This window comes from Cydia pomonella, chromosome 14 (assembly GCF_033807575.1).
Source record: "Cydia pomonella isolate Wapato2018A chromosome 14, ilCydPomo1, whole genome shotgun sequence".
NCBI lineage: Eukaryota > Metazoa > Arthropoda > Insecta > Lepidoptera > Tortricidae > Cydia > Cydia pomonella.
In genome coordinates this window covers 17,464,804-17,490,975 of record NC_084716.1, presented here as the reverse complement: position 1 = coordinate 17,490,975, position 26,172 = coordinate 17,464,804, and the positions used below count along the sequence as shown (strand labels likewise).

General features: G+C 38.3%; 3 protein-coding genes across 7 annotated transcripts in view; 1 reads left to right on the top strand and 2 right to left on the bottom strand.

Annotated features, from left to right (window-relative positions):
* The window catches only part of LOC133525091 (uncharacterized), a 177,115-nt gene extending 173,762 nt beyond the window's left edge, over window positions 1-3,353 (bottom strand). Inside the window, exon 1 of the mRNA XM_061861334.1 lies at window positions 3,072-3,353. Within this exon, the coding sequence (XP_061717318.1) occupies window positions 3,072-3,175 (104 nt within the window). The 5' untranslated portion in view covers window positions 3,176-3,353. The remainder of the gene's footprint in view (window positions 1-3,071) is intronic.
* An 82-nt stretch (window positions 3,354-3,435) lies between these two features.
* LOC133525094 (transmembrane 7 superfamily member 3-like) lies at window positions 3,436-19,158 on the top strand. Its single transcript, XM_061861339.1, has 9 exons — window positions 3,436-4,004; window positions 4,700-5,041; window positions 10,151-10,416; window positions 10,879-11,071; window positions 11,445-11,612; window positions 12,086-12,238; window positions 12,916-13,176; window positions 14,118-14,259; window positions 15,793-19,158. Exons 1-9 carry the CDS (start codon window positions 3,941-3,943, stop codon window positions 15,878-15,880), a joined length of 1,677 nt encoding a protein of 558 aa, XP_061717323.1. The 5' UTR covers window positions 3,436-3,940; the 3' UTR covers window positions 15,881-19,158.
* A 1,201-nt stretch (window positions 19,159-20,359) lies between these two features.
* The window catches only part of LOC133525095 (paired box protein Pax-6), a 77,494-nt gene continuing 71,681 nt past the window's right edge, over window positions 20,360-26,172 (bottom strand). For all 5 annotated transcript variants that reach the window (XM_061861343.1, XM_061861341.1, XM_061861342.1 and 2 more), the window contains exon 9: window positions 20,360-21,992. In XM_061861343.1, the coding sequence (XP_061717327.1) occupies window positions 21,904-21,992 (89 nt within the window). In that variant the 3' untranslated portion in view covers window positions 20,360-21,903. The remainder of the gene's footprint in view (window positions 21,993-26,172) is intronic.

Genomic DNA, 26,172 nt, shown 5'->3' with positions numbered 1-26,172 from the left:
AATAAGCGGGATTTGCGTGTTTCTCGATTCGAATAGCAAGTGCGACAGAGAGGCAGAAAATGAAATTTCGATTTTCGATGTTTGCGGTAATAGACGCAGTCATCATCATCAATATTTAAAAGCTATGCTCTTTACGGTGGAGTAATGTCGACTCTTCTCTTTGCTGGGCCAGCATTTTAACTTTCTCGTACGACACGACAGAAACTTTATCTTTTATTTGGCTGAGATATATGAATATGAGCCTGGGCCTTCCTCTGCGTCTTTTCCCTTTCCAATTGACGCGGTAGGCGTATATATTTACATAACTAAGCAGATGTCCCTTTGTTTTATGGACGTGATTAGAAAATTATATCATTCATCATCATAATGTACGGTAACGCAAAACGAGTCATATCTTTGCAAACCATAACAGGAGAGGAGGGGGTAACCCATATAAATTAAGTAGGTCACGATGATGTATGTCAATGCTTACGCTGCAGTTTAGATCAGACGGGAACGGCGCCAAAGAATACGTTTGGAAGGATTTTTTAAAGACGAAATTATGACCTATTATATTGTTTTACACGACAAAAATATATGACAAGCTCTTATGCTTATAGACCGCGAAACTTTGCATGTAGCATTTCATCAGGCGTAAACGCCTGAAAAGCCATCAACGGATTACGCAATTTACACGTTACGCATATTTTGCCGCACATAAAGTGGTAAGGCGTATATTTTTTACATGTTAATTTTACAGCTGACGGTCATTCCAGAACCGGCTTACGGTTTTTTTAATTGAAAACAGCATCTAAACTATCACCTGACAAAGTATCAGACGGGAGGCGATGACTGACGAAATATGCTCCTAGCCCGCGGTCTATTAGTTATATAAGGTTGTTAGATATTTTGTGCGCTTAAGCGGCAAGCGACAAAGTGAGATGTTTTGCTAAGTACCTAATTGCATTGCAGATGGCTTTACAAGTACAGCAAATAGGTATGCACAAGTTTTTGTGATTAAAATTTGGTCTTTTCCAGGCAAATATCGTTTTTTGAGAGTCATTGTTTCATTATTATAAGATCATTGCGTTTTATAGTTCATCATTAACGTCCTGACAAGCGGAAAAAAATACTTTTTGTTTCACCATTATGGTAATTGTCGGAGAAGGGCTTACAGGCCAACTTAAAGATACTTGAAGGAACTGAAATAATCGCTATGTGTATACCCTACCTACGTGACGTAGACGACAGACCTCATCGTGAATGACCTATTGTAATGACAATCGAACGACTTAATGATCCAGGAAAATGACACAGCTATTAGACAGTAGATATGTAGCTAAAGATAGGTCTTGCTGCTTTAAGCCGGGTCCAGACGGGTGTAACGTGTAATGTAATCCAACGTGTAATGTAACAGGAATTATGCATGTGGACGGCACTACGAACATTACATGTAACGCTCGTGCTGGATCCATCGGCTGTCGGTTGCAAAGGCGCTCGCAGTGCCGTCCACACGTGGACGCTATATTACAAGTAATGTTACATTACACGTTACCCCCGTCTGGACCCGACTTAACGATAAGACATAAAACTGGCCTCCACTTGGATAACGCCATGTTTTTTTCATGAAATACCTATCAATAAATTATTAATCAATGGCCAATAGAAGGTTTTTTTTTACACTTATGAGATTTAAGATCACATGATACTTAGGTGCCTAGCCAAGATGACAAAAACGCCAATCGAGATTTAAAGAATGTACCTATGGAAATAGTCACGTGGCTTTTCGTAGCATCTTTAATTTTATCGATGTCATCTTGGCTAGCCCCCTAGTGTGTTTATTAAGCTGACTCAAACAATAGCTACAACAACAAATACCCACCTACCTACACTGGCATACCACCAAGACAGGCAGTATCGTGTAAATCAACTGTTATTCCAAGTCAATTAATTAGTCTGTCAATGATCAGTAGAGTAGGTAGGTCAATTCATAGTGAGTTTAGTAAGATATGGAAAAATGTAGACTGTAGTAGAATGAGTATAGGTAGGTAATGTTTTAGGCCAGTTTCAGACTGGAGTATTTTTCGTTTCAGCGTAACGAGCTTACACGCGTGTTACTTTTCCCTACATTTGGTCTATACGAGCTTATACTACGCTCGTACGCGTACGCTCGTATGACGCCAGTCTGAAAACGCCCTTATGGTGAGAGCATAAGTGGCTGTTTTGTTTGTTTTACTTGACTTGGCGGGGCACTACCTGGTTAATCGGTCAATATTGCCATAAAAATTCGGCAAATGCAGTTTTCTAACAATTCTTGGGTAGACAACTAATCGAACGTTAATCGATCAATGGTTATGTAAACAGTAATTAGTAAAGTTCCGACAAGTTCTTAAGGAATTACGACAACTTAACGTCCTCAATATACCAAGATATTCTTGAATACATACACTGTTTAGAATAACTTAGTAATCTACAATTTAATACGCATTACTCGGAACTAGTAACACGTACGGAGAAGAATGGTAGATAGATCTACGTACTGAGTAGGTACGTAGATTTTTCTTATGTACTTAAGTGATGAATAGAAGTAAAAGAAAATACTCTGTGAATACTTACTGCAGCACGTAAGTACTAACTAACATGAATATTTAATGTTATAGACGTTTTCTTCTACGGTTTATCTAGTCATTCGTAAGATATATGAAATTGGCCTTGCGTCCATTACCAAGAACTGGTGATTCGAATAAATCTTAGTACTGACCTAATGCTCGTACACTCTGGCAAGAAATAGGCTAATTCACGCTTAAGTTTATCCCTAAAATGTGTAGGAGTTACAGGAAATAACGATAAACTGTCGTAAATCCGTTATCAGGACAAGACGTAGTGATAAGCACGTAAACATTATGAAAAATACCACTAACAATTTGTTGGATGGCCTATTGTTTATACTAATAACATGGATTCCTCCACTTCAACAAAGCTAACAGGGAAACTAGTAGGCCTAGGGTTGTTAGACCTAAAAGCATCGTAAAACACACTACACAAAATACCATGAATTTGCAAGGAAATTCGCAAAACATGAAAGGACCTACCTTGTAAACGGACCACTCCTTTTCGTTATTAGTGTAAGTATTTTTGTAACAGTCCGCACGTCGCCCTTGCGGGCAGCGTCCAACAACTCCTGGCCTCTGCCCATGGCCCATTTAATTTAAAACATCACACACAAAAACAACACAGGGATCAATCATATCAATTTTTTACACTAGACTTCACTACACACTACTACTTCATTGATCGCGCCGCCATGTTTAGTTCAATGTGACGTGAGTGCGCTCTAGCGGCCGGCATAGGAATCGATATTCCGTTCTCTTTGCGACCCGTGCCGTGAACTGACATTCCAACTGCAAAAACAATCCTTAAAATAATTATTACCGTTAATAAAATCAAATATCACACAATTTTTCGAAAAGAATATTTGCCTTTTTCAATAAATTATTTTGTTCGATGATCGGGTTGCCGCATTCCATAGCATATATTGTCTCGCTCTTACTCGCTTGTTTAATCTTGCGTTCTCTTTTACGCTTTGTACATTCAACTTGTTCCATTCGTTCTGACATTCAAATATTCATTCAAAAATCAGCTGTCAATTCTATTCACTTCACTTCACTCACATGCCATTGTTTTGGTTTTGCTTGTATCAAAGGCTTGTATTATAATAATCGTACTGTTTTCCTTGATACGCCCTAAAATCCTTCGAGTTTTACAAATAGAATAATGTGAATAAGTGTATCTGATTATGGGAAAATAACGTGATGTATATTTTAATGCCTGTCAAAATAAGAACAGCTGATTTCTGTTGCTAGAGGAGCACTAATAAAACTGGTTAAAAAATACTGCATTGTTAGTACTTATCGATTGTGATACCTGTTGTGATATGATATAGTTTTCAAAGTTTGCCAAGATGCTTCATTATATTCTGATAATATTATACATTTGTGCTTCTATTAACGCTGAAGAAGTTCAAGGTAAGTTCAATTATCTGGGTAATTATTTTTTTGTATTGCTGTACTAGATAAAAACCTAGTACTTCTCTCAAAAGTATTATTTTTTAACGAGTTAAAACAAGCAACCAAGTGGTTGCAAAAAAGTGTATGTCTATGAATAATAAATAAAAAAATAAATATTATAGGGACATTCTTACACAAATTGACGAAGTAATTATGTTGATCTGATAATAAAAAAAATCAAACAAATTAATTTGCATTTTAACTGGCCAAAATAATGTTTCTTAATTCTCTTTTAAAAGTTTATTTATACTGTCTCTGTGGCAATTTTTTTTACATGATAGCCCAGTTGATGGTAATTGCCTAAGCCTATTGATTTGTGCAAATCAAGGGATGTTACATGAACGTTGCTGACCCTTTAAAACAGCCATAGTCACTCAAACTGGCCTGTCCGGTGATCCTGGTGTAGATACATAAATGTGCCATCTGAATGTCACCTTTAAGCAAATTCAATTTCTTACCCGGGGCCTTTGCCTTGTGCAAAACCGTATGATATACTCAGTCATCATTTATTTTACGTTTAGTTCAAAGTTTTCTCTGGTTACCCTGAAAATTAGTGTTGTGGCATCCGGCCATGACACATGTTGAGTGGTTACCATTATGAATATTAATTGTTTCCTTTTCTATGTATTGATTTTATAATATTTTTATTTCAGAATCAACATTTGTAATATCCTTAAACAACACATATTCAAATGACGAACTCTACAGCAGCATAATAGATGTAAAAAGCAAATCTAAAATCCACTTTCAATTCACTGATGTTAATAAAAATATCTCCTTCATCATCTTTCAAATGCATAGTCATCTTTACAATGTAACCATGCGGAATGAAACTTGTTTCAACAATAATAAGTTAAATCGTACCTGTGAGATATTAAACGGGACAAACTTAGGTTTATTCAGTACAACAGGACCGATATCAGACATGTCTGTGACAAATTTGAATGAAAAGGATTTAAAAATATTGATAGCCGTTCATGGATATATTTATGAGGGTAAGTGTGTTTATGCTTTTATACTTTAAACACTTTAGTATAAATGTAAAGCTTAAGAATGTGTCAAATGTACAATAACAACCTGGTCTTGGTTGACATTTTTAACAATAACCATGCAAATTTCAAAGGTAAAGTAAACTTACTGTTCTGGAGCATCATGTACTTCCTTAAACTTTGTCTTATCTTAACTACGTGGACCTTAAGGGTAACAGAATGGACAGAACCAAGAAAAAAAAGAGGATGAGGAAAACCTAAGAAATGATGGGCAGACAACATCATAAAATTAGCTGGAAAGAACTGGATGGAAACAGCAAAAAACAGAGTGAAATGGAAGGGTATTGGGGAGGCTTTTACCCAGTAGGGATCAGTGCAATGCACTGAGCAAATAAAGCTATAATAATGATAAACTATGTATTTTTGGCCACACAAATATACATACATACTAACAAGGCAAGTTAAATAAAAGCTTGTAAAAAACAATTTTAGGTAGGTATCATTGTAATTGATCATAGAATTCATGGAATGCTTCCGTCACTGGTTTTTTTTATGGCGAATTGATTTACTTTTTTCTTACTTTTATATATTGAATATTAAATTATTGCTGTAGTTAATAGAATAAAGTTGGGTATTTCCTGAGTTAATGCAGTTTATCCTCTTGTTAACCATGAACTCAATGCAACATAGCGACAATCAAATAGTTTCCTTAACAATTCTCGATACTGTAAATTGATCATTAAAATACCGCAACGATATAAGGGTTATAGGTATAGATCGTGCCATTCACGAAGACGCGAGCCTTGACTCGTACAGTCATGTTAATACTACGTCAGTGGCAAACAAGCGTACGGCCCGCCTGATGGTAAGCAGTCTCCGTAGCCTATGTACGCCTGCAACTCCAGAGGAGTTACATGCGCGTTGTCGACCCTACCTCTCCGCACCCTTTTTTTTTTTCTAGGGGGGAAAATGCATTCCGCATACCACCCGGGTGCGGGGGGTGACCCGAGTGGTTATGTGGGACTCCCGTCTAGGCTAATGAGGCCCACGGTATACCCACTAAAAACCCCCCATATGCCACCTCGCCGCCTTATTGGTGGGGTTACAGGAACGCTTGCGTACTCATCCGCGACCCCACCGGCGGCAGCCGCCCGCGAGCGGCTCCTTCGCGAATGCCCGAAGGCCCTTCACGGTAGGCGCGCCAGATGGTTCGACGCGCCTTCCTCCTCGGCCTCCGTCCTGCAGTGTAGCGGACCCCCCGAGCCCGCCACAAGGAGGCCACGAGCGCCAGAAAACTCCCCAGCGCCCGGCGACAGATGAGGTCAATGGTTCTGCCGCAAACCACAACTCGGCTGCAGAGGACAGGGAGAACGGCACACCGTAACACCGACACTCCTCTTCCTCTGCAGCCCCACCAACGCCGCTACAGCGGAACGGCCCCGCCAAGGTCGCAGGGGATAGGGAGAGTGGCGCATCGTGATACCATCACGCCTCTTCCCCTGCGATCCCACCTCGGCCGTCGAGGATAGGGAGAACGGCTAACCGCAACACCGACACTCCTCTTCCCCGACGGTCCACCTCCAACGCGTCACAATCGGGCTTACCAAGCCCACTTGGAGCGTCCTCCTCGGGCCAGCCCGCACCTCAAACAGGCCGGCCCTGGTTGCCTCTTCGCTTCACCGTGGGTGACCAAGCCACTGCTACTAAGCCCCTCCACCACGACAAGGTGGGCACCCCGCGGGGGGATCTCTCCGCACCCTAGTTAAGCTCTGGCAACCTTACTCACCGGCAGGAACACAAGTAACACAACACGATGAGTAGGGTCTAGTGCTATTTAGCTGCGGTTTTCTGTGAGGTGGAGGTACTTGCCCAGTTGGGCTCGGCTCTAGTACTGGAATGACATTCGCTGTGCCCTACCACAAAAAGCGAGATGACATTCACAATGCCCATACCTTTCTAAATAAAGTCTAATTATTAAAGGTTAAATTTGACAAATCTTCGCATCACCGTAGATGACACGTATTATAAATGGTCAGTTAATACCTATTTCTTCAACTTCTTCAACATTTATACAGCAAATAGGCCACAAGGGCACTCTTACCGGTCAACATGGAATTTACATACAAGCAAAAACAAGCACATCAACAATTATAAAATACAATTCATTGAAAATATTATTATTACTTAGAGATGTATTAAGTCTCTAAATGTCGAATTACAAATGTTCTGCCGCCTGAGAGCAGCACTATCACATCACTTAAATCATGGAGTACATACCATACATAAAACTTGTACATACTAAGCCTTAAACAATTTTTTGAGAAGTTTTTACTATGACAGTGATGCATCAAAGCGGTTTGTTTACAGAGGCCTACAGTGAAACGCGAAAATCGAAATTTCATTATCTGGCCTCTTTATCGTTCGAATACGTAAGAGTGATAGAGAGGCAAGTAACGAAATTTCGATATTTGTGTTTCATGGTAAGCCATCAGAATGAGGTAATAGCGCCCTCTACGCAGAGTTTTGCGTAATATCCCCTATTACCATACTACAGCGAAACAAGGGGCTGTGAACTCCATTATCACAGATACCTATTAGGTACTATTGTTATTTGTGGATTCTAGAAACTTAACTCCGTGTCATGTTTTGCCATTGAGAATATCTGTATGAGTTCAATACCTTTACTACGTAGCTTATCTAACTAAATAAATAATACAGTAACCTAAAGAGAAAATATATTTTTAGCCGACTGAGGCGAAACGAAAAAAAGAAAGTTGGCCTGAATATAATGTACGAGTATAACCGTGTCCATGTTCCCCCCTAACTACAAACTGCTGAACCAATTTCAATTAATAATACCTATGTCGTTAGACTTGTCTATATTTATATATTTAACTAACTAACTGCTTTGGCTCAGCGATCCAAAAAGAATCTTGGCCTCCGAAACGAGAGAACGCCACCTGTCCCGATCCAGCGCGGTTTCCTGCCATGAATTGGCATTCAGCCGACGCAGGTCCGCCTCCACGACATCACACCAGCGGTACCTGGGGCGCCCGATCGGACGACGGCCGGTTGGTCGCCCCAAGTACGCTTCCTTGACTACGCGATCCTTCCCCATTCTGAGTAGGTGACCGAGCCAGCGAAGTCTGTGGGATTTAGTTACGCCTATGATATTGGGCTCAGCCACCAACTCTTCGATCTCGGCATTTTTCCGGATCCTCCAGGAGCCGTCGTCACTTCGGACAGGTCCCAGGATCTTCCTGAGCACTTTTCTTTCCGCTATCAGGAGCTGACTTTCCTCTTTTTGAGTTAGTGTCCAGGCCTCACAGCCGTACATGAGAATAGGCCGAATGACGGTTTTATAGATTCTTAGTTTTGTACTCTTACTGAGAAGCCTGGACACCAACACTTTATGGAGGGCTGCACTACATCGTAGTACGTTTTGAATACGCAGTGCAATCTCCTCCTCCCGGGTGTTTGTATCGGTGACTGTACATCCGAGGTAGCGGAACTTTGTCAACACCCTGATAGACGGAACCCTCCACATGAAGGCTGTCACGGCGAACTCGCGTGTTTTTGTACCGTTTCATGTGAAGGTATACGGTTTTTGCTTGATTGATCCTGAGACCTATCTTGGTTGCTTCCTGCTCGAGGACCTTTACCGCCTCAACCACCTCTTCACGGCGTTCCCCTAACAAAGCAAGGTCATCCGCATACCCAATCACCTTGTGCCTCCCACCCAACTCTACTCCTATGTCAAGGGTTATCACCTTGCGGACGACATGCTCTAGAGCCAGGTTGAAGAGTACAGGCGACAAGGCATCACCCTGCTTTAGGCCGGTTATTACCGCGAATTCGTCCGTCAGTTCTCCCCCAACTCTGACTCTCATCCTGCTCTTCTTGGTTGCCGTGGCGATTAAGGAAACTAGTTTTTTTGGGATGCCAAAATTAATGAGGATGGAATATAGGGCCCCCCGATCCACACTGTCGTAGGCTTTCGCGAAAATTAAATATTTATATATTTAACTTTCGTTAATTATTTTATTCAGGGACAAGGCTCATATTACAAATACCTTATAAGGCCTTGTGAGGACCCCACAAAGCGAGCATACGCCGGCCGAGGCGGCGCGCTCGGGCGAGGAAAACGCGCGCGCCGCCTCGGCCGAGGCAAGTCTACACTGGCCGGTTTGTGCGTGAGGAAATTGCCTCGCGCGTGTGCTTGCTCTGTGTGGACCCGCCTATAGACTAACATACATATACATTTTATAAAATTAAAACTAAACCCTATTTAGGCGACAAAACGGCGTGGCTCCGTTGAATAGGCTGGTCTTGTGTCGGATTCGGCAGTTGGCCCCGGAAATTTCGAAACACGATACCCTTCGGCCGAGACCGAATATTGACCGAGTATTGCGGGTTATTCCCACTAGTTACCACCAATTAATTCCCACCTTTTACCAGTGGTAACTTACTAGGAAAGAAAAATTTTCAGAAGTTACGACCAAACCAAACCGAGTTGGTGGTAACTACCGGGATTTTTTTGTGGTAAAATGTGGGAAAAAATTTCCAGTAGTTACCACTAGTAACAACTTGGTAGTAACGTTTTCAATTCTATTAGTAGAATTTAAATGCGTAGTTGTGGAGACAATACAAAAGGGAGAATACGAAATCGAGTGATAGAAATTAAAAAAATCCGTATAATAGTAATATAAGAAATCGATATGTTTTATTAATGATACTTATCCATAAAAATGATTATGTGTGTAAATATCAATTCCACAACAATATTTTTTTCGCGATACAAAGTTTTATGGTGCACCGTTGCACGGGGATAATCTGTCCTACTATTGAAAACTTACTTTTAGTCTTTTGGACAACCAATAAAGAATGGGTAAATTGTACACAAAGTAAAATGTATTATAATAAAACGTTATGTAATAATAATAGGAACATAACGGAATACAAAGAAAACTCATTACTTTTATATAAATTTGTATTATCGTACGACTGTTCGTGTGACAACACATAAACGTTGATTCACCCTTGTACTAGAATTAGGACCGTGGGACGCTAAAGGTAAATACTTAATAATATTCAAATACACTTTTCTTCATACAGATCCAGTACCCGGCGGTTGCAATTTAGATGGCCCCATAGAAACGCCTCCATTTGTTTCAACAAGTACATCACCATACAGAGACTACATAAGCGTAACCGCTCCAGCGCCAAGCCCTAGCTTAGCTCCGAATAGATGTGAACAGACTTTCAGTACTTTAACTTTCTACAGATTATATTTGCCTGAAAGGGATTTTAGTATGGACTCGTACTTCGGGGGAATAAAAACTATGATGAGCTTTCCTAGTGTTTTGAAGTACGGTGAAGAGGTGAGTGCTTTAAATTAATTCATTATTAATAATGGAGGACATTATTACGTAAATTGTCTATTTCCCACAGTAAGCCCTTGTGTTGTGGGTACTTAGACAGCGATATACATAATATATACATACTTAAATCATAGAAAAGACACATGACTCAGAAACAAATTTCCGTGCTCATCACACGCCCTCGGCTTCATAGGCAGGGTCACTACCATTGTGTCATTAATCTGCTGTATTTCAGACTTCAGTACATCTTTCGGAGAGGTATTTTTTTATCTAGTTCAGCGCGTTTCCTATTATGGCACACCTTTCTAGCTTATTCAATATCGAATGGGTTAAAAAATCGAACGCTTTGCTGAGATCCAGAAAGACAGCTGCTACACGAGTATTACTATTGATTGATCCGTTACTAATTTTACAAGATTGTAGCATGCCAGGGTAGTCGAACTTTATCATATTGTATTTTAGATACCCGAAACTCATCGGTCAAACGTCCGCCGTACTATGAGCGCGTACCCCGGCACGGGGGCAGTGTTGGTCGCAGTAGCACTATTTATAGATGATAATGGCACGGAAAATCTAACTCCACGTTGGTCTACATATGTACCGACCGTTACGTATGTCTGCTCGCCTTTGGTGGATGACGACTGCTTATTGCTTCGTAAGTATATATAGATATCTACATATAGATAAGGTATTTATCAACCATAGCCATACTATAAAAATGTCTCAGGGCTTGCCATAAACATCAACAATCAAAAAGATGTTAGCTGTTAGTAGATGGCCCAGAAAAGCCTTATAACTGCGACAAAAATGCAGCAACAATTTAAATTGAGTCTTCAGGGAGACAGGAGATCTCAACGAGTGACAAGAAATAGTTGATTCGCCCACTTAGAAACCCAATACACTAGCGTCTTCAGAGCGTCAACGTTGCGTCGAGCAGCCATAGAGGTGACTAGACGCCGACGCTCAGAAGACTCTAGTGTGGGGTCTCTTATTCCTGCTTTTAGCCAAGTATATTTCCTATACCCCAGGTGATCTGCTATCCCAAACCCTCTGCGCGTCTCTTCTCTTCGTGGGCCTGTTTATGTGCTACTTCGGACACAAGTTCTTTAAGACGGAGATGTTCATGTTCGGGATGCTGAGCGGAGTTATCATTACTTACATACTGATCTCGCTGATTGCTGAGATGGAGCAAGCCCGTGAGTTCATAATATACATAATTTAACCAAAAAGTTTTACAAAATACTATGCCTTCATATTGTCAGTAGTTCCACTTTACCAAATGATGCTTTTTGAAAGCAAAGGCATGAGTTACTATAAAAATACACAAATTGTGTTTCTGTTCTAGAGTTTCCTTCCTCAATTCCAATACCATCTTCAGAATCCAACCATCACATTATGACAACCTGATGCCATGCCTTACCCTTTCCAACAAAAGAAAGTCTGAAAGAAGCTGTCTTTGAGTTATCGGGGAACTTACATACATAATCTAATACTCTCTCTATAATATAATCTCCCCGTCCCTCTTTGATGAAAGACAATAGGCGCGTGACAGAGTGGTGAAAAACAAGACAACAAAAAGAATTTTGACCCAGCTATGAACTTGAGTTTACGCAGTTTATATATTTTTGAGCACATTGAACTTGTTGTTATATCTACATCTCTTCTGCAGCTCTGATTGGTGCATCCTTCCTCTCCGGGATCCTATTCGGTTTCATCTGGCTGACGTTCTGGTGGTTCTACGGCATTCCTGTGTTCTCGGTGCTTCTGGTCACCCTGACCTTCGGCTTTTTCGCTGCCTGTGTCCTGTATCATCAAATTCCTGGTAAGGATCCCTTGAAAATATGGTGCTACGTTTCTCTAGGATCCTATTCTTCATTTAGCTGATATTCTGGTGGTTCGACGGCATTCCTGTGTTCTCCGTGTTACTGATTACCCTGACCTTCGGGTTCTTCGCTGCCTGTGTCCTGTACCATCAATTTCTGGTAAGAATCATCAGGCCCTTGCAGATCTGATTGGTGATTCGTTCCTCTGCGATCCTGTTCTTCATCTGACTGAAGTACTGGTGCTTCTACGGTATTCCTGTGTTCTCCGTATTACTGGTTTCCCTGACCTTCGGCTTCTTCGCTGCCTGCGTTCTGTACCATCAAAGGTGAGAATCATTAGGCCCTTACAAATATACCTGTAAAAATATTATTGAATTTAAAACCAATGCAACAATGGGCAAGGCAACCGTCACTCTAATTGTCGAATATAATAAAAAAAATTAATCGATGGCGCCATCTGCAATCGGCTTTGAACTGCTCTCATTTCTATTTAAAATAGTTTTAGAACGCCATCAGCTTTACCTTACTCATTTAAATAGTGCAAAAACATCATAGAATGTTTTTTTTACTGAAGCAGATAGGTATTGCTTTAATATTGGCTATTATGATGTGTATTCCTAGTCCTCACAACTATAGATTGGATAAGGACAGCCATTGAAAGTTATCATGTTTCCAGGTGGCCTGACAATGCTGCTTGAAGACCTGAACTTCTGGACCCTTTTCATCCTAGTAATGCTCCTGACAGCTGTCATCCTGACACCTGCTACGTACCCAGCGAATATCCTCTGTTGCGCTGTGCTTGGCGCCTACGCGGCTATATACCCTATTGACTACTGCTTAGGGTCCAATTTGAAGTACATCGCCATTAATACTGTGAGACGGGCTACTGTTGACAAGTTTCAATATGCTGTACTGTCGCCGCCTTTTGAAATGAATGGTGAGTGTTCGTTTTACTAATATTAGGTGTTGTCAAATTAGAAGAAAAAAACAATGAAATGAATCACAAAACATTAGTAGGTACTTTTTGAAATATACAGTTTAGATTTTGTTGCAAAGTAAATGAAATAAATAATGAAATAAATGCTGAAATATCCAAACAATAAAAAAAAATGTAAATTTTTATTTTTACCCCCCGACCCCTAAACACTTAAGGGATGGAAGTTTGCATGAGATTTCCGCAAATTTTGATGCTAGAGGTCTGAAAACTGATACAGGGAATTAGGAACTCCTTGAAAAAAATCAAGATTTTTAGTAAGTCACCACAAAACGGATGAACAAAATAAAGCCACTTGCTTATGAAATTCCACCAAAAACATTTTCATGTGAAATGATGCCAAGACGAGACCACATGGCTCGTACTATCAAAAAGTTATCAGATCTCATGTAGAGCAAAGGTTCTAACACTACCTGTACATATATATGTACAGCACCTGTACATATATATGGCAGGTATATGTCGGTTTATAAAATACAATCTACAATCTATCTCTCTCTCTCTCTCTCTCTCTCTCTCTCTCTCTCTCTCTCTCTCTCTCTAGAAGAGGAAAAAAGTCATATATTATAGTCCCATGTTTGTTTTCCTCATGAAACATTAATCACATATGGATATATCCTGAAATCGCACGCACACCGACAAACACACACACACGCACACACAAACACACACGTATGTATCTTGTCTGCTTACGATATTTCCCCTCGATATAAAAAGAACTGATAAATATCAAATGACATTTTCTCAAATAAGTTTAGAAAAATACGTTGGTGGTTGGTAGATTACACGCGTTTACTTTACTATCACTATTCATAAAAGTCGTAATCGTACAACAGGCCATTAAACATTCAATGACTTTGCTATAACATTGCATATTTCTACAGATGCTCTGCTAATTCTCCTCTGGGTGATGCTGGCCACAACAGGATTCCTGTTCCAACATTACCATAACCGCGGCAAGCCCCCCTTCCCTCCCCCGCCGAGGAACATTCGAGTGAGCCCCGAGGGTTACGGCTCTATCACGCGGTACGTCTAGTTATATATGCCTTGTTAGCCTGGGTAATGCTGTTAACTACGGGATATTTTGTAACACTATCCCCTTCCATCTCCCGCTGAGGAATATTGCAGAGAGTCACGAGGGTTATGGCCCCATCACCCATTATACACGGTACGTATAGTTAAAAGATACACGCATATACGCGTTATTAGTAGGTAATGTTGGCCATAACAAGATTCCTATACCATACCCGGGACACTACCATAACCGCGAGAAGCCCCCCTTCCCGCCCCCGCCGAGGAACATTAGAGAGAGCCCCGAGGGTTACGGCTCCATTACTCCTTCCACACGGTATGTATATTTATATATAGCTTAATAGTCACTACGGGATTCTTAATCCAAAACAGTAGTTTTTACACTTATAATACTTATATACGTCTTACTAGCTCCGGATAATGCTGGTTACTACTGGGTTCTTGTCCTAACACTCTCCCTTCCCTCCTCCACCGAGTAACATTCGAGAGAGTCACGAAGTTTACGAGTCGTTATAATGTCTTACTAGTTCTAGGTAATGCTAGTTGCTATTGTACTGTTGTTATAACTTCAATCCCCCACCGAGGAACCTTCAAGAAGGCCCCGAGGGTTAGGTCTCCTTATATAAATCCTCCAAGCCCTCTTATATTCCTTATGTTCGGGAGATTACCATGAGCTATGCTTCGTACTTACATGTCGAATCCTAATGTCTGAAGGTCATGACCACCAGGTTACAGTAAACCGGGGTGAAAAGACACGATTTTCAACTTCAAGAACTATTTTCACAAATAATCCAAATGATAAAAGTAATCGTTTTGACGTCATTATTTGAGTCTTGGTTAATTCTTCGGTTTTGCATTTATGAAATCAATTTTTACCTACCTAGTTAAAAGAAAACTACCTGTTTTCTCCATATCCTTAAAAACGGGGTCGATAGACACAAGAAAGGAGTGAATAGAAATATTCAGTTTTAGTGGTCATAGACATCGAATTTGGTTATTATGATGCTCAAGCTCTATTGACAAATTATGTGTATATCTCTTAAACAGTTATTTGACAGAAAATGATTTTTTCGTGTTTTTAACCCATAGGCGTGTTTTTTCACCCCTTTGTGGTATGTAATCACCTCCTATGTCTTACTTTACAGTTAAAAATATGTAACTTTTTGGCAGTTTTATTCACTTCTTTTGGTATCAAAGTAGAGTACTTACAAATAGTGTACTATAAGTATGTGTATCTCAAAAACTCTTATTTTAGATATGTATAACAACTTAAAAGAAAAAGTTGAAAAGTCTCTCTATTCACCACGCGATTTCTTGTGACCCCGTTTTACGGTACCTCTAGTTTGCAATTGAGAGGTGCTACGTTAGATTTTCTACGTTTGTGGCCGTTTCCTGAAAGCTTGACCAACGAGGTCCATATATCTATAAATGGATACCACTAGAGTTACAAGTTAGAAGCTTTCATCAAGCAAACTTTCGTATTATGTTGAACCATTTTTTTTCAACTACTAATTTGCTACATTTCAGTTTGGGCGCTGCTTCGGATCCACCTCTGCGGACAGCCACCCTTACAAGCAACGAAAACACCCCTTTGCTGGCCAAAAATGGCACTTAATCTACCTACTTAAAGCTTATTTTCATAGATTGCTATTTAAAAATTATCGCTATATGATCTCGCCTTTGAACGTAACAAAATATGTTTTAACCTTTGAACTGCGTGATATATTGCAAGCTTATAAAATTTTGCCAAAAAACGCTAATATGTAATATATAGCAAAATATTTTTTTATTACCCGGGTGGGTACTGAGTTAGAGTCTCTTTTCACACCTATCGATGCGTAATCTAAGCAAGAAGACCGAAAAAGACGTCGCTTGGCTCGGCCGACGCCTTACGACGCGTCGGAAGGTGTGGGCAGACCATTATTAACTCTCTATAACGGTTTTGTTGTATTTTGAAAAGTTATATTTTTAACAAAATAATTACAACAACAAATAATTTATTTTTAAATTCTTACTGAGTAAGTAAGAAGATTTTAATTTACGATTCTATATACCCGTTTTATGGAGAAATTTTATTTATTTACTTTAATACGGTGAAAAGGTTAAAGCGCAAAATTGCAAATGTCTTTGATTTACTTAATGAATTTAAAATTCTTGTATATTTTGTTTTGTTTAAGTTGGTACAGTCAACGGGGGGGAATAGGGACGCCGAGGAGAAATAGGGATAACATCGGCAATAAGATAAATTAAAATTACTATTTACACAAATTGTATCATACGATATCCACTATTAATTTCAACATGGTGCAATTTGTGTAAGAAGTTTTTAAGAAATCATTAGGTAAATCTCATTCCAGATTTTATTCCTATTCACCCCGGCCGTTCCTATTCACCCCGGTTGGCAAGTACCATCGTTTTATTCCTAGTGTTACCAAATATTTTAAATATTTAAGACTGTTGTCGTGATAATATATATATGTATGTTAGAAGTAATGTATAATCAGTACATTATCCATATATGGGATTTTAAACCTTAGCCATACATTTTGGAGGTGATACAAAATCGCTACAGAAAATGGGTGGTCGTACATTAGTAGTTGGTCTGACAACATGTGGATGTTCTTTACTGCACTTAAAACTTTTTTTAAATTACAGTAGAAGGTGCTCAAACCCAGTTGTACGGTCACGTCTGAAAATATCGATACGGACAAAGTGCCAAAAATATGTATACACTAATATATGGGCCATAAGGTCGTGTATACATATTTTTGGCACTTAGTCCGTATTAATATTTTTAGACGTGAGCGTAGGTATTAGGCATTACCTAGTAATTTAAAATAATTTATTGGTCAAATATCAAATCGGTTATAAAAATCCAATGTTATAAGAATCTTTAGCTTAAACATATTTTATTTAATCTACTTTTTACTAAGGTTTGTTAGAAAATATATAGTTAGTGTCATCCACGATGACGCGCAGATTTGTCAAATCTAACCTCTAATAACTCAATACGACTCAAGTCACGCGTCTTCGTGAATGACGCGATCTATACAGACCGTTAACACCGTGCCATGTTGAATAAACACAAAAAAATCCCAATCCGTTTAAAAAGAATTGGCACTATGGCAAAAGATTAGCCATTCAAATCAAACGCAGTTTGAGGGATGGACAGACAACATCTAAACCAATTATGAGCGTAGATAATCTGAATTGTTTGACAGGGGTGCTGCGTGTTTCTGATAGAATTCCATTATAGGGTAAATAGGGTGCAGTGCATCACAACTACTTCTATAACTCTCGCATCGAATGATGGTTTCTACGACATTTCTTTAAGAGCCCGGTAACGATTTTAGTGCAAAAATGTAAAATTGAGAGATTTAATCGTTGAAATTGTACAGTCAGCATCAAAAGTCACGGATCTAATAACGTTTCATAAGTATCATTTTGTAACAGCTTAACAAAAAGTGACGTCTTTAATATAGAACAACTAAGACTGTAAAAGATACACTTTTGAATGTGAATTTTAGAAATTTATCTATATCTGGAAATCCTCCTTTTTCTGGAAATGATCTCCTATTGACGGAAATGGATTGTCAAACTAGTCTTATCGGCTTAGCTGTCAAAGGCTCTCTAATGTCACGAAAGCTTTTTTTATTTTGTTTTTTTTTGTAGTTTTCAAGCAAAATGATATGCATTGCGAATTGATAAGTTGATCGTAGTATAATATACTAATTAAAAATCAACTTCATCGACTATCAACAATGTACCTTTTGACTGAAAACGTCACATTTTAATTGAAATAATGGTTGTTATTCAATGTTAATCTGTATAATTGATTGTATTGTATAATCTGACGACCGGTTTGGCCTAGTGGGTAGTGACCCTGCCTACGAAGCTGATGGTCCCGGGTTCAAATCCTGGTAAGGGCATTTATTCGTGTGATGAGCATGGATATTTGTTCCTGAGTCATGGGTGTTTTCTATGTATTTAAGTATTTATAAATATTTATATATTATATATATCGTTGTCTAAGTACCCTCAACACAAGCCTTATTGAGCTTACTGTGGGACTTAGTCAATTTGTGTAATAATGTCGTATAATATATAATATTTATAATTTAAGTAAACGCATGTAGTTTATATTGTTGACTGTAACAAAATGTTAAATACATTCAACCTACTATTAGTCGAATACTGACCAGCCCAGCGGTGGCAGCATGGTTGCATTCACCTGTCACTATGTCTGTCACTTTCGCACTTACATACTTGTTAGAACGTGACAGGCATGGTGACAGGCGATAAAATGCGACCGTGCTTAGCCCGCAGATTTTTTTCATTTGTCAAAGGTTGCGTGTTGAAGTAATTCTTTTTTTATTCTACCATTGTTATAGATAGATGATACTTTACTTTCCATTAAGACCGATTATATAATAATTTTATAAGTAAGATAAAGTGCATTGGGCTTAAATCGAAAGCGGGGTAATTTTGAAAATGGCCAATATCGCACATTCTACTATAGCAATGGTAAGCAATATGCCTCGGTAAGCGTTGCAATAGCATAAGTATTGCTATACTTGCCGCAAAACTAACTGGCAAATGAGATCATAATGCTATCTCCTTTACCCTTGTTAAGACCAACCAACAGTGAAAGAGATAACATTATGACCTGACTCGCCACTTTGCGGCAAGTATAAAGAAGGGTAAGTGTTGCTAAAGTGCGAAGAGCTTCTAGTTTTAGCGATATTTGCCATTTTCAAATTAAAAACGCTTCGAAGTTAACCCAAGGCACCTTAAATTGAATGTTCCCATATTGTGTATAAGTTATATTTACTGTTCACCTACTCGATAGGCTTTTCAAACTCAATTGCTAATTAAATAAATATTTTTCTATAACCACTGTTTAATAATTACCACTGAACGTTTAAAATTCACCATACTGTGCTCAGATCACTATAATGCTACAATACAGTTAATCCCATCCTTTTGCTCAACCCTACGAGGGGTGCTTGTATGTGTGCGTCCCCTATATAAAACTCACACATGAACACTGCCCAAATATATACTACCAACTTAACTTTGATGTTAAACCAAGCTATAACCGCCTTTATGCAGACGGAATAAAGTCCAACTAGGTTGCAAAGATGTTTGTAGACGGTTCTTGTTTTGAACAGTCGCCATTAAATATATCAGAGCGGCCAAAATACTCACAAATATCTGAACACGCCTCTATTGTCAAAGCGTTAGAGTGCGTGTTCAGATATTTTTGAGCACCCCGGCCGCTCCGATATATCTGATGGCTACTGAACATAGGGTTGCCACTTACGCAATAAAGTTGCATTTTGCTTGAACTTTATTGCCATCTGCTTCGTCACAATTGGTTATTAATAATAATATTTTATTCCACACTTTATTAGGGCATTGTTGTGCTATTAGTAACACTCGAGTGTGCCCATTCGTCATTTTAAATGATCATAACTTTGTTTGGGGTTGATATTGACTTGTTAAATTGACATGGATATTTTTGTGGCCGTAGAAATAACGAGCAAACTTTTTTTTTTGCATTTTTTTTAAAATCGATGATGAAACACGAGTATACTGCCCTAGTGATAGCAAAGATACATTGATTAAGATGTATAAAATCTAAGACAATTTCGTTCTTAGAATTTGACAGGTAAACGAGATGGCGCTGTCAGCTCCATACATTTTGCGGTAACTTTGTCAAAAGTTGAAGTTTGACAAATCAGTGTCCGGAAAATATATGGCGCAGTACAGCGCCATCTGTTATGGATGTCAGATGTCAAACTAAGAGGCACATTTTTTTCTTAGACTTTACCTCTCTATTACAATAAATTTTTTTTGGTGATAGTAAGCTGGCACCGTAGCCTTTTTAATGTGTAAATAAAACCTTAAATTTTCTACAAACTCTACGAGGGTGCGGAGTGTTAGGGTCGGGTCCTTTGGAGTGCTATACGTACATAAGCTACGGAGACTGCTTACGATCAGGCTAGCCGTATGCTTCTTTGCCACCGACGTAGTAAAAAAAAAGTACTTACCGGTATATAATTTTGATAGGACATGAATAAAACAAAGAAAATAATGGTTAATGCGATATTTATTAAATTTCACTGTAATCCCCTCAATCTATATGCACTTATAATCGATTAATAATTTATTTTACACTTAAAAACTAAATTACAATTAATACGTACACTTTTTATATCATATCGCCCCGTCAGTATTGCATTTCATTCCATTAAACAATGAAAATATATTAAAAAGTTCACTTTACATTAAAATTAAATGTAAAATATAGAACTTGCTGGAAACCAGCACCATCGTATCGAATATTAATTATAATACAGGTATTAAGAAGAAATAAATGCAATTTTGGCTTTAGGTTACACGAATTCAACAATTTGTGGTAAAATAATATCTATACTAATTTAATCACAGCAAAATTGATTCCTATCAATAAATAAATATCGTAAATTAACTAAGTGCTGTTATGAATTGTACAAATAATACAATTTGTAGTGTGACAATTTTGAGGGGGCGAACGCCGTGGCGAATGGGAATTTCCTCGTTTTCTATTAATCCTTGTCACCCCTACATACATCAAAGAAAAAGGGTTGTGCACGTAAAGGGTGCATAACACTTATCATAGAACGTTGGCACAAACAATTATTTACATGTATTTCGGATTTCACGCGGAGCGTTCAAAGCTGCCGCTACTCGATCAGAGATGGCGCTGTATATACATTTAACTTCTTGGGTTCGTAGCATAATTTCGTAAATCGCGATTACTAAAATACGTTCCTAAAATAATTTATAGATGTTTTCTAATGTACGAAATTCTTAAAAACTCTTAGAGTAGGTAGTTTAAGGTGGTACTTCTTAAATAATAGTTGGATTAACTTTTGTAAGTAGGGAAATGCAACAGCTACTTGAAAGATAATAAATGTACCTACATTTGAAATTTGTAATTATATTTATGTTTGTAAACTGGATTGAAATAATTGCACACGCATAGTCTATAAGAATTTCGAAACATGGACATACATAGGAATGAGGATTTTAGAAATTATTCTCCGGTACCCAATCCCTTAGCTTAGTTTAAAAATCAAACGCGCGCAGTAAATTAAGCTGTAATAATAAAATGATAAATAAATATAATTAGAATTTGAATATTTTTTTAATTTGAGTATTTTTGTTTATTCCGCTAAGAATTGATTAAAGAAATAACCAATTGGAATATGGAATAGAAATTAGAAAGACATGTCTAAACTAATTGGATTTTTACATCAACTGGTTCAAGTAAGAACGTATAAAAAACTGATTTAGGGCCAATTTTAACACCCGGGGGTCTAAGTAGAACAAACTCAAAAACTCCAAATTCTACCAAAAAAATACTAATTTTATTTTTCAGCATAGTTTACCACGCGCGCCGCTTAAAACTAGGTTTGAACATCATCAGTTGCTTTCTTCTCTGACTTACGATACTTCCGGCATCTCAATAGCGTCATGCCCGGCGGTCATGTTGAGAGCGTTCATGGAGAGGTCGTAGTTGTGCGGCATTTCGCTAGATGGCTCTGTCGGGTTCTCAGGCATTAGCAGGCGCGGGAACCCGAAGAGCTGCGATCACTGGAGTCTTCCCCAGTAGTTCGAGGCGAGGTCGGGCCCCTGCGATGGTATTTGGACGGGGACGGAGACTCCCGCCGATATTACACCTACGGAAAAAGGGGAGGTCAATTGATGTTTGATTGTTAGAAATTTGACGCCTTATTTTGGTAATCTGTGGCTTAATCGTATCTTTAATTAGACATGAAACATACATAACACATTGAGTGCCTTTGTTCGCAGTCGCTTTCCTCTACAAAGCGGGAACAGCTACGGGGATCTACGAGCGTAGCGCTACAACATTGGCAGTGAATGGGTTAAGTATATATATCATATCTATGTTAGATCGTTTTTTTAATATTTTTAGGATTCGTTATGTACATATATTTACTAATTTAAACGGGGCTAACGCAATATTATTTCTTTTTGTTTACCTTATCCGTTGTCAAATCCGTTTAAATCAGTATATACTCGTATGTACAGAACGCGAGAGTATAAACAAGTTAGGTACACCTATCATATAGTACGGTCACGTCTGAAAATATCGATACGAAAAAAGTGCCAAAAATATGTATACACGACTTTATTGACCATATATTAAGGTAGTGTATACATATTTTGGCACTTATTCCGTATCGATATTTTTAGTGACTGTACCTACGATTACATGAAGTTCGTTTATGTGATACGTTTGACGTGTTTGTTAACAGTAATTCCCATCCCGTAGTTTTTCAGGCACAAGTACCTAATTAAACATAGGTAAGTAATTGCGAAAAGTTATACTACTAGGTATAGCATTTGCATCACGAATACGGCATTCAAAGGGTTAACTTCGCTCTGACATTATCGATCTCATACCTTAACGCATATTCCGTCCGATACGCTTAGCGTTCCGCATCAATTACCCAGATCTAGAACCCAAACGTCATACCTATCGTAAAACCTATTAGCGCGTCAAACCAACCAATATCTAATACGGTATCCAATTACTTCCAAAACCTCCCATCGTGTTAAATGACTTTGCAAATTGGACCTTAAGACGTTACAGTAAAGTTGACATTAGCAAAACGAGAGTCAAGATAGGAGTTTATGTGATTAAGGGTTGATACGGACGTTCGTTACACGATATCTTGCTTATGTCAGGAAGCTGAATGACAACCCTATAGATTTATATAGCTTAATAATCAAAACGGCGTATGTGCCGTAGTATTTCCTATGATTTTATGCTATTTTGAATTCGCACGGCTATAGAACCACGTAAATGCAGACATGAGCAAGTTATTATAGATGCTCTGACGAACCAATAATTACTTCTACAGATGTGTTATGCGAGTTGATTCGATAAATTTTGATTTGAAACTGTTTGTGTTGTTGAATGATATGATATGATATGATATGATATGATATGATTTATTTATCTCACAATATACAATTCCACTTAAAACTACGCGTGGTAAATTCTTAGGAATTTATATTGTGATTGTCGGTTTGTCTTACTTTATATAATTATGTACATAGGAAAAACATGTGACAATTAATAATTCATTTAAAATGACTAAAGTTTTTAAATTTCAATTGTATAAATAAATTCACTAAGAACGGGTCGTCATTAAGGTAGAAAATAAATAGTTACAGTTACAGAAATAATGTCAGCATAAGAAATAATGTCACCATTAGGGTCGTTATGAAGCTAAGATTAGGTAATACAATAAGGTTGGGTTATAAACAGGGGTCGGACAAAAAGTGCGGATGACGTAAAAATGACGTAATCTTGCACACAGGCTGATGTTTGAGTTTGTATTTAAACTTCCGTGTGACATGTAGTAACAAAGTAGTATTAATGAAGTAACAAAATAATCGTAAATAAATCCATGGAATTAATAATACAGGTGGTAGGGTGATGTAGTGAATAAAATAAATTTCACGAAACTTGTTACCATAAGGTATAATTATTTGAAATTAGTTAGAACAAGTCTGTGGGATTGCCACAATATTCAAGTAAAGATGACATTTTAGAGCGTTTTCTTATACATTAGTAAATATAAATTTTAGCTAAATATAATCGTGAAGATACAATAGCTAAACAATAACGAAGTCAATTTATTGTTCATCTGATTGACAATGTGTCAGTCAAAAACGTACTTACTCATTTCAAGTGGCGATATCGTTTAATAAAGAGGTTGATAAATGATAAGTGATAATTGTTTATGAAAATCAAAAATACTATTTGAAATCATCCTATAAGTGGTTTGACGTCATCCGCACTTTTTGTCCGACCCCTGGTTATAAATAATACAACCATTGTACAACCAGCTGCAACAGTGCATGGCTACATCTTGAATGAATTCCATTCATAATGTGTCCATGCAATTTTGCAGCTCGCTGGCAATATAAATAATTATTATAGGACATTCTTACACAGATTGACTAAGTTCCACGGTAAGCTCAAGAAGGCTTGTGTTGTGAGTACTCACACAACGATATATGTAATATATAAATACTTAAAATACATAGAAAACACCCAAGACTCAGGAACATATATCTATGCTCATCACACAAATAAATGCCCTTACCAGGATTTGAACCCGGGACCATCGGCTTCATAGGCAGGTTAGATCCTATGATAACCACTGTTTAATGGTTTTCCCATATTTAATTTACACACTGTATAGGTAAATGGACCTAATGCAATAACTTCATTTCAATGCTTTTACATGATCCTTAATTTTTGGAATATTATGCAATAAAGGATTCTAGAGAGACGCCTAAATGTTACGCATCCAACTCATTACGTTTATCGAACAAAACGCTAACCTATTCACTTCTAAAGACGCAATCTAGCGTTCGCAGTATCGCACGATCTCGCATAGGTTACATTTTAGCTATCCAGACATACGGCTGACTTCAACCCCTTGCCTGCCGCCGGCGATAACCGGAGGGTTCGCTTTCACGCCATTATCGCGCTAAACACGCTAGTCAATGGTCTGTGTCTATGGCGCGTTCATGCCACGCTATATTGTTGCTAGCTTGTCAATTTATCGATGTTATGGACTAGATTTAATCGCTATATATAATGCTTGGGTAGCGTGTATTTAAGCGATAAATTTAGAAGTCGTTACTTAGTGGTCTATAGCTCTTTGTTTATGTTAATAATCGAAACTACTTATAGTTTAGTTCAGGGCTATAGGTACATAACCGCGAAAAGCTCGTCAATTGCGGCCATTTTTAGGGTTCCGTACCCAAAGGGTAAAACGGGACCCTATTACTAAGACTCCGCTGTCCGTCTGTCAACAGGCTGTATCTCATGAACCGTGATAGGTTGACAGTTGAAATTTTCACAGATGATGTATTTCTGTTGCTGCTATAACAACAAATACTAAAAAGTACGGAACCCTCGGTGGGCGAGTCCTACACGCACTTGGCTGGTTTTCGCTCTAATTACGTCTTAGTGAGAGTAAAAGTGAACGATCCCCGCAATTTGCGAGTTATTGCGCTAGCGGCTTCCTCGCACAACGTATATAACAACGAGAAAATGTCGCCAGCATCCTTGGTACAGTCAGCGTCAAATACTTTGTAGCAACCAAAGTAGCCAAATAGTTCGGTACACCATATATTTAGTATGGTGTACCGAACTATTTGGCCACTTTGACTGCTAAAAATTATTTGACGCTGACTGTACAATGCCTCAAGAGCCTATTTTAGATTTATGATAGTTATTAATTTTAGTATTTGTACAGTTACTGTACCTATCTATTACATAAATAAATGATTTATTTAAAGGAAATAAAAACTTACATTTTTTTAACTCTATATTTTGAGACTTCAACAAGCCCGAATCATTCCATTTTTAGATTCGACGAGTCTGTTTTTTCACGTTTGACTCAAAACTATTTAACCTATTTTCACGAACGATGGTTTACCATTCAAGCTTCTGAATTTATCCGCTTTATCAGTACATGGGTAATCAAGTAGGTATTGTAAAGGAATCCCAGACTACTTTATGCCTATTCACAGAATTATAGAATTTTTACCAACAACTAACCAATTCGTTAAAAGCAGACTTTGAGAAATGTATGTTTACGTATACGAGCTTATTACGCACACCACTTCATTTCCTGTCTACGTTTCCTAGTATAGATGTAGATAGGTAAATATGAATCTCCGTCCGTATTCCCAGTATTGTTCTTTTCATTAAGCTCAAAAGAAACATGAAAAACCAAAAGAAATCCGCAGCACAAGGCGCCAAACGAACAAATCCGCATTATTTAATACCCTGCGAATGCACCCGTC

Excerpts from the sequence above, each read along its gene's own strand:
- LOC133525094 (XM_061861339.1), top strand. The coding sequence starts at position 3,941 with ATGCTTCATTATATTCTGATAATATTATACATTTGTGCTTCTATTAAC. Across the intron at positions 10,417-10,878 it reads TTTTGAAGTACGGTGAAGAG|ATACCCGAAACTCATCGGTC; the intron begins GTGAGTGCTTTA and ends ATTGTATTTTAG. Across the intron at positions 11,613-12,085 it reads TGCTGAGATGGAGCAAGCCC|CTCTGATTGGTGCATCCTTC; the intron begins GTGAGTTCATAA and ends TCTCTTCTGCAG.